The sequence below is a fragment of the Oryzias latipes genome, chromosome 6 (genome assembly GCF_002234675.1).
Source record: "Oryzias latipes chromosome 6, ASM223467v1".
Taxonomy (NCBI): Eukaryota; Metazoa; Chordata; class Actinopteri; order Beloniformes; family Adrianichthyidae; genus Oryzias; species Oryzias latipes.
This window is the reverse complement of record NC_019864.2, coordinates 13737110-13750861: the sequence shown is the minus strand read 5'-3', so window position 1 is coordinate 13750861 and position 13752 is coordinate 13737110. Positions and strand designations below refer to the sequence as shown.

The 13752-nt window shown below is 39.8% G+C and overlaps 1 protein-coding gene across 1 annotated transcript; it reads left to right on the top strand.

Moving 5' to 3' along the window:
• Window positions 1–6540: 6540 nt before the first annotated feature.
• On the top strand, window positions 6541–13752 carry LOC101164722 (methionine aminopeptidase 2). The gene is made up of 11 exons (XM_004069538.4): window positions 6541–6710; window positions 7335–7451; window positions 7624–7686; window positions 7999–8101; window positions 8310–8471; window positions 8628–8809; window positions 9019–9113; window positions 10515–10611; window positions 10692–10795; window positions 12815–12930; window positions 13028–13752. Exons 1-11 carry the CDS (start codon window positions 6545–6547, stop codon window positions 13278–13280), a joined length of 1458 nt encoding a protein of 485 aa, XP_004069586.2. The 5' UTR covers window positions 6541–6544; the 3' UTR covers window positions 13281–13752.

Sequence of the window (13752 nt, the reverse complement as noted above, 5' to 3'; positions counted from 1 at the left end):
TCTTGGTGGATAAATGCATCTTTCATTTTTGATTTGAGCTTTGATTTTTGTTTTCTTCACTTTGCTTTAGCATTTGAGTCAGTATTTTTTCGTTTTGCTGTCAAAACACCCTGTTTGTGGTTACTACATTTATTGCCAAAAATAAAACTATAACCAACAAGCAGCAAGACTTTTTCTACAAAATCTTTCACTTGGTAACCTTTAAAAGTTGCGTCAGTTACTTCTTTATAACAAAAACTAGAGATATTAAAGACAAATGAGGCAAATATTAATAAATTAAAGTCACATGGTGTACAGATGATTTTTTTAAAGCTGAAATCTCATGAAAACAGAAGATGTTTCTGCCAATGACCACAAAAAGATCACATTTCATATTTTTAGATGAAAATAGTGCTGATCATGTCTAAATGAAACACTTGTCATGTTGTTTTAAGTGCAAGATTTCAGAACACTGCTCTTCAGCATCCTGCCAGTTAAAATGACTGTTTCTGGGGAAAAAATGTTCCTCTGAAAATCAAGATCGTAAAGAAAATTCTGTTTTGGTTTTGTTTTTTTGTTTGCTTTTGCATAAGATTTTCCACACAGGAGTCCATTATTGAGTCTTCAGGATTAAGCAAAATTAATGTTTATTTGTTGTTTAGAAATCAACTTCCAAAAGTTTTTTTTTTTTTTAAATTAATTTAAGTATACAGTAAAAGTGTTCTATAAGTTAAAAAAATTCATCCAGCGATCACCAGTTCATCCTCACACAAGCAACACTGCTGCCACCTAGTGGTGGTCAAACAATGTGCACAGTCCTGCAGCAGCAGACTCAGTTCTTGCACTCTCCACTGGCTGCAGAACAAGCATTATGTTTGCTGCAGCAGGATGCTTTTAGATTCATGACTTTCCTTGCTGCTAACTTGACCAGGAAAAAAATGTCTCTGGCACTAAAAGAGCAAAAATAATTTAATGCTTCTGGTGCTATGAGGCAGCTTCTAAGGCTTTCCAACCAATGGGGCACATAGTTATAAACTGGTCTCTTTATAACGTGTTTTGGTGTCAAGTGGACACAGTTTAACGACCAGTGTGTGTTTTAGGGGCTAAAGCTGCAGTAGTCCTCACCATAAACATCTGTTTACTGCACAGTGGCTGGTTTTTAACACCAGCATTGTAGTCCAGATCTGTCACCACTGAAGTACTGCTGCAGCAGCACCTCCTCCAGCCACCACTGCAGGGCAGCTTCCAGCAGAGCATGAAGCACCATGCAGAGGATTCGGGGGCCAACACTGCTCCATATGGGGGATAAAATGCCAGATCAGTTCTTAGATTCTAGACTGTTTCAAAGATCACCAAGCTCGGTTATTTTGAAAAAGTGGAGTAAATTGGAAAACACATTTTCCTGTTTTAGGCTCAAATTTGAATCTTATTTTGTCATTCATTAAGCCACACCTGCATTTAGTCAGTGCAGAAGTGACACCTTTATAACTGATCAGTATTTAATTAACTTGATTAGCTAAATGGGTAAATATGTAAAAATATATAAAAATACATCAATAGCCAGTTTGCTTTCTTTAATATATAGACGTGTTTGCATATAGGTCCATCTGGATCCATTTTCTCTGAGTTTTAATAATTTGGTACAGACAATCTTATTTACTATAACAAAATATATCACACAAAAGAAGAACCCCTTTTTTCTATTTTAGAGGTTGCCGTTTAAAGAATATTGAATAAAATGTGGTTTTAATCGTGTCTAAACCATTGTGTTAGCCTTTAAGATTTTTTGTCATTCTTTATTTGTTTCCAAAGAAATATAACATTAGATTTAAACAAAAAAGTATCGTCAACTGGTCCCACAAAACTTATTTGTTTAAATTTGAGAAAGACTGGATGGCTAAAATTCAACACACTATCTTGAATTACACAGTTATGGTAAGCTTACACAGTGCTATTATGTAAAATGTACTCAACATTCTTGCGTTGAATTTATTCATCTTTATGTTGAATTTACTTAACATTATTATGTATAGTTTATCATGTTTATGTTGAATTAATTTACACTATTTACTAATGATAGGAATCCAAAGAACTTATCTTTGTTTGGGCTCACAAAGTCACAAACTGATTCCTGTATTAGAAACACATTTCCTAGACGTGTTCAGAGCAGTCAAAAGAGACATTCTGCTCCTACTGCTTGCTGTCCCAGACACCTGAGTAATTCAGTATGGATGTCCTTCCGTCAGCATCAACAGGTGTGGCTGTGACTCTCCAAAAAATCACCCCTGCTGCTGTCGTGCAGCTGGACTGCGTTAGCATCTGTGCATCCATGGGTTCAGGAAGGGCAGGGCTGCTGACTGTCCTCTCTTCTCTGCCTGGTCCTCAGTGGGGCCTCTGGCACCTGCTTCATATCAGGACAACTGATACCTGAAGGAGACGAAGAGGTCACTCAAAAATGCACACAAGCGACACAAGTGACCATGAAATAGATCCTTGCTGAGCTGCTCAATAATGGTGAGTTTGCACGATTACGTGATACTGTAACTTTTTAGCAATGGCAAAGGGCTTCAGCTGCCCCGACACAGTTGGACCAGGGACGGTGTAACTGTTAAATGAGCTCAGTATAATGTTGTTGGGCCACGTTTTAGACAAGTTTGAACAAAAGACAAACACAGCTATGATATTATGATATGATATTATTTTCTCAACAAATATATTGGTGGTGTTTCTGGAAAATATGTCTAATTTTAGACATACTGACATTCATCACCTGTCACAGTGTCTTCTCATGCTTTGTCATCTGATCACAATAGTTTTCCTACAGTGTTAGCTTCGAGTTTATTCTGTTCTGTAAGCTTTTTTTGTCCTTTTTTATATGTTGATCAGGAAAAAGAAACCCCTTGTCCTGCAAACAAGTATTTATTTTTGATACTTAAGTTCCCTCGGTTGAGTTAAAGTCATAATCTGACATTTTATGTCCTTCTTAAACAAGAGTAAAAAAAAAAAAAAAAATTAAATTGAAATAAATCATACAAAAAGCTTGTAATGACAATGAACATGACTGAAGTAAAAGTAAGGAGAAATCATGAATTATGCCAGATTGACTAATCAAAGCACTTCCAAAACTGTTTTCTGGGAACTTATACAGTTATTTCATCTTAACGTTGTGTGTTGAAGCCAATATTTCCTACTTTGATGCTTTAAATGTTTCAATTCAAATTAAATTAAATAATTCAATGTCAATAATGAAAGTAATTGCACATTCATGATGACAGGCTTTTTGAAATGAAAGTATAGCAGAAGATTCTCGTTAATATGAGGGGGGGGGGGAATAATAGTTATGTGCCCAAAACTGTATCACAATTAGTTTTAGAAATATTGTTTTTGTCTTTAAACAAACACGAATAGAGTTTATGAGGCTTCTAAGCAGGTTTAATGCTCAAAAGAAGTTTTCAGATCTTTGTTGGTGATGCGAACCAGATTTTTGGGTGAGGAAAAAAAGTGTTCCTGGTTTCCCTCTGAACCTCTGGGATAGAGCCAACAAGGGCAGGATATTTGCTGTTACAAGCTGTGGGGGGGTTGAGGGGCTCACAGCAGGGCACAAATATGAAAGCTGGGGTCAAAGCTCCAAAGGTCATGAGTGGTTTACATGCACATCACTGCATCTGCTGCAGTAACATCAACCCAAATGAAAATGGATTTGAATCAACATGATTCTGTTTCTACCATAATAGATCTTCTGGCTTTCCTTTCTTATCCAGGGACTGCACTCTGAAGTACTTGACAAACTGCAGCAGCAGAGGATAACGGCACCCTCAGGGGCTTCTTGCTGCCAGCGGTCGCTCCACCACCCACTGACTCACGCTGGTGATCCAGCGAAGCTCACAGAGGAGAGCCGCTTCATCGAGCGATCCTGTCGAAGCACAACAGACATCCAGCTGAGGCAGCAGGAGAGCGGCTGTGTGTCAAGCCAGTGCTGCAGTTCCACGCCAAACCTGCTGCTTTACCTCAGAGATTGATAAGACAGCTGTTGGGAGGCACAAAACTCTAACTTTGTCAATTATTCATTCTGGATCCTTCCTTTTTTTTTTTTTTACTTCATTTGCTTAACGGTTTAGTCCAAGTCAGTAATCTTTGGAAGTCATTCATCAGAGTGCTGTATTTGTCTGATCAGCAAAAAGCTTTTCCGGCAACACTGACCTGGATTTACTGTTACTGGGATTTTGCTGTGAGCGTTTTGTAAATTCAATTTCATTTTTCTGTAAAAAGTCAGTGTCTTCTTTGAGTAAATGCAAACAAGGGTTTGTTGTACGTAACCCTTGTGCTATCCTAGGCACTTTAGCATTGGGAGTTGGGTCATCTAGACCCACTAGACAGTGCTCTGAACCATTTTAATTCAATGATTTGTGAACCTCACTGGTGTCCATGGATTACAGGAAATCTTTCCACCTTTATCCACCTTTGTCATGGTAGGGAGAACACATCAATGCAAGGGTGGGGTCATCTAAGATAGCACAAGGGTTTTAAAATAGTAAAATGATTTGCAAAAACATCATTTACCATCAGTGAGTTAAGACCAACACACAGTTTCCCCTAATATATCAATGCTTTGTCATTGTAGAATCCATGACATGTGAGTATTACCCAGTAAACTCAAAACTTCAGTAACTGACATAAATATGTCCTCAAAGAATTAACAATATTCATCAAAGTCCCCCACTGAATATATTTTGATTTATTAATAATTATGATTATGCCATTTTTAGTCAAAATCTAAAACCTTTGTCATTTTCTAGGACATAGTTTCTGCAGAGCGGCAAGAGTTCATTAGAAAGTCACCTATGAGATTTGGACTGTTAGCACAGAGTAAGCCTGCCCCTACTTCCCATACACCCTTCCCTGGTAGCTAACAGGCCCTCACATCCCCAGCCTTTAATTACCACTGCAACAATGGCGAGCATTATCGAAAATATTCAGCTGGACAGTTTCCAGCCAGATCAGAAGAAGAAAGTGAAGACGTATATGGAGTCGTCTAAGTGGATGCATCAGAATGGAGCGGAGCAGGGAGCTTGTGCCTTGCTGTTGTACAGTGAGTGCTACACCACAACTACAAGCTTCAGACATTTTTTGCAGTGTTTTCATGGGCCTGTGTTGTCATTTTGCATTGCTTTGCTTTTATTTACATCTCTGGCCTCGCAGCTCCCATCTTTTCATCAGCTTTTCAGCTTGAATTTTATGGCCTGGGAAAAGGGCCTCTCTGACTTTCCAGACCTTTGGGTCTCTGCCCATTCACTTGTGAGTGCATGCCAACATTACTCTGCCTGAAAAAGCATTGTGCAGTGAGTGGCACAGTGGAAAATCCCAGAATGATGAGCCGCTGATATGGCTGTCTCAGCACAAAAGGGAAGTTTGACTGCAGCACCCCTAATAGACCTGTTGCTCTCCCCAGTTTAAAAAAAAATCTTTGGTAAATATTGCCACCAAGGTCAAAACACATGCAAATTTGGCAAAAATCTAAATTCTTGTTCTAGATTATTCAACTTTCTCTGTCATTTTGTTAACTGTCCTGCATAAAAGACTGTGCAAAACTTATCTTAAATGTATTTTGATCTGCAGACAATCATTAGTCGCTTAGTATTTTTAGCTATCTTGTGAGAAATAGATCTCATTTTTCAAACATTATTATAGAGCAGGTGCCTGCATGAATGTTCTTAAACAGGTCGGACAAACCTGTGGTTTACACTGAAAGATCTTTCAGGTTTTAAAGGTCAGGAAGGAGACAAAAAGAAAACACTAAAAACAACGCCTTTGAGACAAAAAAGGAGGCATGTAAGTGCAGTCTGCAAAATCAGCGTCAATTATAAAAGATTGCAGATGGATGGAATGTGAGAAACATGTCTGAAAAATGCATCACTAAAGGCTCTGCAGGATGGGTTGTCTTTATCAAACCACCCATAAAGACAGAGATGTCTACCTCCCAAAGAAGAATCTGTACATCCCAAAAAGACTTTTATACTTTTATTTGTGTAACTGAGGGTTTATGATTCCTGGACAGTCAGGTGCATTGGGTAAAGTTTTGGGGGTAGGACTGAAGAATTGAAAAAAACAATTAAAAAATGTATCTGGGTGACTTCTGTCTACAGTGAAGCCTGCAGTGCTTCAACAGCAAAGGTGAAATCTGTAATGTCACCTGAATGAACAACAGCAGATCACTGCAGAAACGTGAAGAGTTTGACATTGTGGTAACATGTTTGCGCTTTTTCTGCCGCAGTCAGGTGCGCCACGTAACCTGAGACACTGGACACAGACGGGGTTATGAGTCTTAAAGGCTCAAATAGTCATATATGGTCATAGTGTATGGTGAACCCTTCACAGGGTTTTTCCTAATGTACAAAGCTGCCCCCCACCTTAAAAAAGGCGGGGGGGGGTCTGGTTTCCTTCAATCTTACGGAAAAAAGTGAAAGATCCTCTGTTGCAGAATGAGAGACTATCTGAAAGCTGATTATTGGCTCCACTGCCTCGAGCGCACTCTTCCTCTTTGACCACTGGAGGCTCTCAGCAGCTTATGCGTCACTTGGTGCCTCTGCCTGCGAGCATGGCGGAGGTGCAGCCACCGCGCGGAGTGCAGCTTCAACTTCTCAATGGAGACGACTTGAACGAGGACAGGGAAGACGCGGACGCAGGGAAGAAGAGGAGAAGGAGGAAGAAGAGGAGCAAGAACAGCTCTGCAGGTGAGAGACTTTTTGAATGTTTAATAGAATCACTAAAGAAAACTAAAAGGCGCATTCACAGTTTTTATTCACACACTCAGTGTAGCGCGTCAAAACATGCGCAACTGGACACTTTTGAAGGAACTCATGCACAGCTGTCCCAACTCTGAACAAATTGATAATTTCCCTTTTAAATATATGCAACATTTATTCATCATTTAAACAGACAGAAAGCTGAAGGGACTTAAATTAGCCGAGTAGTGTTTCATAAACATCTACTTTCCTAAAATTCTTGAAAGAATCAGTTTTTACTTGTGAGATGATCAAATACATTTGCTGCTTCATATTCCTGAACTACAACGTTGTTTTCTTTTACCTTCACAAAGTCAGCAGTGGTCCATGAAACACTTTTTCTGAATGGCAATGTGTCATAATGCTGCAAAGCACTTGTGCCCTTGAGGACATTGAGTCTCAAGGTATAGAAAAGAAATTATTCACGGGCCCTGCCAAGTTTAGAACCTGGAGAATGCACTTTCTCAAAATGAGTATTAACCATAAATAACTGGTGTGTGTGTGTGCGTGTGTGTGCGTGCGTGCCACAAACACCTGTGTGTGCACATGCATGATGTGTCCATGACTTTGCAGCAGGGGCAAACGACGCTGAGGAGGACTTCGGGGAAGCTGAAGGTGTTGGTGATGTGATGAAACAGTTGGACGAGCTAACTCTGGAGGAAAGAGAAAGAGCTGAGGAGGTGGAGGAAGGTATCCCTTCATCACACCTTCATCCTGATAGTCATCATCACTCAATTTAGAGCTCCTAAAAAGTGCAATGTGACGATTCACCAGGCCACATCTGGAATCTGATCTTTGATTTTTATTAAAGGCCCTTGATATGTCTCACTTTACAAACTGAAACTAATGACGTTTTCAACAGATGGAGAGGAGGGAGAGAACTTAGCTGGCAAAAAGAAAAGGAAGAAAAAGAAGAAGAAAGGATGTAAGCTGTTGGTTTTTCTTTTAGCAGCATGTGCTTTTCTGAATTGATCTGCATGATGGGTTACACTTCAGGAATTGCCGTCTTTGGTGGAAAATAATGCAGAAGTGCACAAATCTGCAGCCAAGTCACTTTCATTTATGCACAAGCATTGACATAAACAGAAAAGAAATCTTAAATGGCGGCATGGAGCCCTTTTTGGTAATATGCCTTTGGACTCTTTAACAGAAGTAATGTCTTAAATACAGTGAAGGTAACCTGCCTTTTTTTCGTTCTCCTTCCTTCTGCTTTGGCTTTTCTCTATCTGGGCCACAGCGAGGGGACAAACTGACCCTCCCTCAGTTCCTATTTGTGAGCTCTATCCCAACGGAGATTTTCCAAAGGGAGAGGAGTGTGAATACCCCCCATCGAAAGATGGGTAAGTGACCTAAACACTCAAACACAAATCTTCTGCTCTGCCAAGATGTCATTTAGGCCCCCTATCTTTAAGAAATGTACACCCAACCGAGCCTTGCTTGGATACATGAACACAAATAAAGGAGTATGCTGTGTCCTGGTTACCAGGAGTTGTATAATGAGATAACAATGTGTCATTGTCATTCATTGGGTGGGCAAAAACCCCTCAGCCGCAGTGCAGCGTGGCGAACCAGTAGTGAGGAGAAGCGAGCGCTGGACAGAGCCAACGAGGAGATGTGGAGTGATTTTAGGCAGGCGGCGGAGGCTCACCGACAGGTGCGCTCCTACGTCAGGAGCTGGATCAAACCCGGGATGACCATGATTGAGATTTGGTGAGAATCCCATTAAAACGTAATGTTTGAGACTTGATTCAGTCCTTTGTCCTGCTTGTTAAAAATAAGAGGTTAAGGAAGAGAATAAGCTGAAATGGGATTTCGACCTTCTCCTTACACTTTTCTTCTATCATCGCCCCTTCTCTGTTGGAGCAGTGAAAAGCTGGAGGACTGTTCCAGGAGACTTATCAAAGAAAATGGACTACATGCAGGCCTGGCATTCCCCACCGGCTGCTCCATCAACCACTGTGCTGCTCACTACACCCCAAACGCAGGTGACCCCACTGTACTGCGGTTTGATGACGTCTGCAAAATCGACTTCGGCACACACATCAATGGTGAGAACTCCAATAACTTTTTAAGTGGCTCAGTTGATGTGCTGCCCCAGTTGCCATTTACAGTGACATGGTGAAAAAATGATCACATTATAGTTCCTATTGTACAGTTTAGGGGAGTTAATTGACTTTTTTTGTCAGAATACTAAAAGTGCAGAATTGGATTCCTCATGGAAAGGCGGTACAATTAATCAAGTCACTTGATCTTTCAGGTCGAATAATTGACTGTGCCTTCACTGTCACTTTCAATTCGAAGTATGACAGACTGCTGGAGGCTGTGAGAGATGCAACCAACACTGGAATCAGGGTAACACTCTTCTTTGCCTTCAGGGATTGGTAGCATTTACCTCTACTATCATTTTCATGCTGGGCTGTTTGAAAAATGTAAAAGTAAAACAAATACACCTCCATGATAATACATTTACGTGTACATGTAAATGATCCCATTATTAATACTCTTAATCATAAATAGATATATTTGTGCTCATGCATACAGCACATGACAAATTGAATTTATTAAATATGAAGTTTTCTGAAAAGAGTTTAATTAATTGATGACAGATAGTGGGAGGAAGAGAAATTTTACAATCTCACCCTTATGATGCTTTATTTAACAATTCTATTGTTGTTGTTTTTTACATAATAATTATAGTCCAGTTTGTAACTTCTAATTAATTACTTTACATTATTCTCGAAATTCTAGGTCAAGTATCAAAATGGACTTGCCTATTGATTGTCATCAGAAAGGATTATTACAATGTTCCAGAAACTATTATCACTTATTACACGTCTAGTATCAAAATGGAGTGCTTGTAACGAAGTGGGGAGCTTGATGATTATAATCAGTAAAGATTATTGCATTAACTTAACCTTGTACTTAAAAAATCCTTAACCTTTCTTGTCGGAGTATCCTAAGCAATAAGTCTGCTTTGATTGTCATACAAAAGCACTGTTCAAGCTAAGTAAACAGTACCTTGTCACACTTGAGTAAGAAGAATTCATGTGTGTTTAGAAGTTTCTTTTTAATAGCTCTGTAGAACCATCAATGGAAAGAAATTCTGGTGGGAATGTGCTACAAAAGGCTGATTCAGAATAAATGTCAGGGTCTAAATAGGACTTGATGTTGCTCAAACCTGCACTGTAAGCAGACAGTGTTATCCTCAAGGGAAACATGGACAATATGTCACCTGCAGTTTTTCTGGAAAATAGTGTTGGCCTCATTCCACTGCACACAGTCAAACAAAGGAGCATGAAATGAATAAAAAACAGAAGGAGTTGATGTAAAAGACTTTAATTTGGAGTAATTTTGATCAGATTGCTTTGCAGCAGATGTGAAATGTTAGTTGAGCAACTTAAAATAATTCCTGTTTGGTCATTTATCCCCTTTTGGTACTTTTTATCATTTTATAAAAGTATTATGACCACAGTGTAATCCTAAAGAGAACACGGACCATCTATTATTCAAAAGATTATTGTATAATAAGATTCCCAATTACTTATTGTTTACGGTTCAAGTTTTTTTGCTGTGAGAGTTATCTAAAATTTCTGCCTTCTAAAGCAATCACAACTAGAAATAGGTTTGATTGTGCATAGGAACAAGGAAAGATGGGATATTAAATGATTAAATAATCAAAGTAAGAACAGATTTAGAAGTACTCATGAGTACCTATAAGTACGTGTTGCTTACTGGGCCTGAACTCTTCACCAGTGTGCTGGAATTGATGTGCGCCTGTGTGATGTTGGTGAGACGATTCAGGAGGTCATGGAGTCTTATGAAGTGGAGATAGACGGGAAAACCTATCAAGGTAAAATGAGCCACTCTTTGCATTTTGTTCATACACAACTATTTAACCTGTTACGCCTTTGTGGTGCTCTCTTGTTGCAGTGAAGCCAATCAGGAACCTCAATGGCCACTCCATCGGACAGTACAGGATACACTCAGGGAAGACTGTCCCTATAGTGAAGGGAGGGGAGGCTACAAAGATGGAGGTTTGCACCCATATTGGTTCAGCTCAATTTGGTCAACGATGTCTTGTGCATAACTAACCCTACAGTTTCCTTTTTCCTTGTTTAAATTGCAGCCTCTTGTTTGACCTTGAGTATAAAAAAACTCTTACATTTTTAAGTGTAATTAGAAGAGTTTTCGGCTGCTTAGGTTACAGCCGAGTGTGGAATAGTTTTCAAATTTACTGCTCCAACAGCTTCTTTGTTGCACTCACCACACTTTAATTACTCTTTTAATGGAATTACAAACCGCGTCGAATGGTTACATACTAAAGCCCCAGCCCCTGAAACGAGCGCTGCTCTCGGGTAGATCTCACATTTACAGAGAGTTCACTGATACTCGTGGCTTTGTCACACTGGCACAGCAGCTTTGTTCAGACAGAAGTGAGCGTTTTAATTGACAATTTGCTGTGTTAGGCTTTTTACCTTGTAACATAATAGTGGGGGATGGAAGGTGCTGATGAGACGGTTTTTCTCAATGTATTTTTAGCTAAAGTCCGTTGTTCTAACGGTACCATTACCCCTGGAGTGATCAGACAGCACAGGGCTGAAATGGCAAACTGGGCGTGCTGCGAGGCTGCCAGAGCCTTTGACTGATTACCATTGCAGTGACAGAGGGCGTCGCGGCGTTATCAGCCAATACCACAAGGACCCCAACAACAACTCTGCACTGATAGAGATGCAAAATGCAAATGAAGCCCTGCCATTCAGGCGCTCCGTAAACAACACCGCTGTCCTTGATGAACATGAACTCATCAGCAGCTGACAACTTGAGGTTTTTGTCACACGTTCTGTGAGACCCTCCCTCACCCTCTTTCTGTCTGCAGAGTCTCAGTCTTTTCTGGAGTTTGACCCCACTCTGTTCTACTGAACATCACCAAATTATTTCAGTGCAGGTCTTAATTTAAAAGTGAATAACCCTCTTTTTTGTGGTTTTGAGCTGAATACTTTGTTTTAATGTTATATAAGCCTATATCTGGTTTAGCCCTTTGACACCAGAGCTTTAGCTCCAGTTTTTAAATCTTTTATACTGTTTACGCAATTCACATAATTCCAGAAGGTTCTGAAGCAGAGGATAGCAGCCTTGTCCCTACATGCAATACTTTACAGTAGTGAAGTGCTTAGATAACGTGAATTAGCTGATTCTGATGTGGAGAAAAGTGGATTTTCATATCGGCTTTGCACCAATATGCAACACATTGGGTGAATCAGAATTCCTGTCCTGCCCTAACGTCTTGTCCCTGTCCCTACATTATCCTTCCAACGTTTCAGTATATGATTTTGCTAGGGTTCCTCCCCTAAAGCCTCACAGAATGAATTTATCACATTTCTTTGAGAGGACTGTTTGAACCCCTAATCTTATGACATCACGGACTGTGTTTAGGCTCAGGAGGTTACACAATAACATAGAGCAGGGTTGGTTGTCTCAGCATCATCCCTGTGCGCCTGTTAATCTGTTTAAAAGGAAAACTGGAATTCATCAAGATGCTTACGCTATGTGTTTTAGGTTGTTTTCATTTCATGGCAGCAGTGGATGCAGTTTATTTGTCACGGATATCAATAACAAGGGGTTTTGTTTGTTCATGCTACTCCACAAGAGCATAAAGCGTAACCCTTGTGCTATCCTAGGCACTTTAACATTGGGAGTGGGGTCATCTGGACCCCACAAGACAGTGCTCTGAACCTTTTTTCTTCAATGATTTGTGATCTTCACTGGTCTCCATGGATTACATGAAATCTTTCCACCTTTATCCACCTTTGTCATGGTAGGAATAACACCTCAAAGTAAGGGTGGGGTCATCAAAGATAGCACAAGGGTTAAACTGCATTGAGAAACCAAATTCCAACAAGTGTCCTTGATTTTCGCAGTAAAGTCTGCTGGAGTTTGTATTAAGTCCAGAGTTTAAGTTAAAGAAATATTATTGTATTTGTGTAACAATTTTCTCGAAATGTGTTCATGACTAAAGTCCTCTATATTTTAACGCTCTGATGATATTTATTCAGGAGGGGGAAGCTTACGCCATTGAGACATTTGGCAGCACAGGAAAAGGAGCAGTCCACGACGACATGGAGTGCTCACACTACATGAAAAACTTCAGCGTTGGCCATGTGCCCATAAGGTTCAGTTTTACACGTTATACCCATACCTAGCTTCTAATAATGTTTTACTGTGTCCACCTCACTGTCCGTCTGTCCTCACTCATTTCTGTGTTGCAGACTTCCAAGGGCTAAACATCTGCTAAATGTGATCAATGAGAATTTTGGTACTTTGGCGTTTTGCCGCCGCTGGCTGGACCGTCTTGGCGAGAGCAAGTACCTGATGGCCCTGAAGAATCTGTGCGACCTCGGCATCATAGACCCGTACCCGCCCCTCTGCGACATCAAGGGCAGTTACACTGCTCAGTATGAGCACACCATCCTACTCAGGCCCACCTGCAAGGAGGTGGTGAGCAGAGGAGACGACTACTAAGCATGCTGCAAAAATTCAATGCAAACCTAGAGTATCATGACAAGTCAGCAAGAACAAGCCTTCGAAGACTGACAGCAATTAGTCAACTTTTCCTCACAGCTTCAATATAGTAAGGAAATTGTTTTAGGCTAAGAAAAACAAACCCCTTAAGGGCTGGCAATAGTTTTTGTATTTTTATTTGTAAACAAAAATGCTGGAGTGAAGCGAAGAACTTAAGTTGTGTGAGCCGCTTTTAGGATTCATGCAGAAAATTTAGAAGTAAATAATCATTATAAAAAAAGAACCTTTTCTAATCAAGATATGTTTCAATGTCTTGCAAAGGTAGTAAGTGCTATTATAATTATACATACATACATACATACATACATACATACATTTTTATTATATATCAATATATATTAACATATATAAAATGTATTGCTTTATTTTGGTTTAAACAGTTTATAAAGAATAAATTGTGATAAACATTGCA

What these genes read in the sequence shown, in the direction of transcription:
- LOC101164722 (XM_004069538.4), top strand. Translation starts at nt 6,545, where the DNA reads ATGCGTCACTTGGTGCCTCTGCCTGCGAGCATGGCGGAGGTGCAGCCA. An exon ending in GAGCAAGAACAGCTCTGCAG is followed by an intron (nt 6,711 to 7,334) that starts GTGAGAGACTTT and finishes ATGACTTTGCAG; the next exon opens with CAGGGGCAAACGACGCTGAG. An exon ending in CAACCAACACTGGAATCAGG is followed by an intron (nt 9,114 to 10,514) that starts GTAACACTCTTC and finishes ACTCTTCACCAG; the next exon opens with TGTGCTGGAATTGATGTGCG.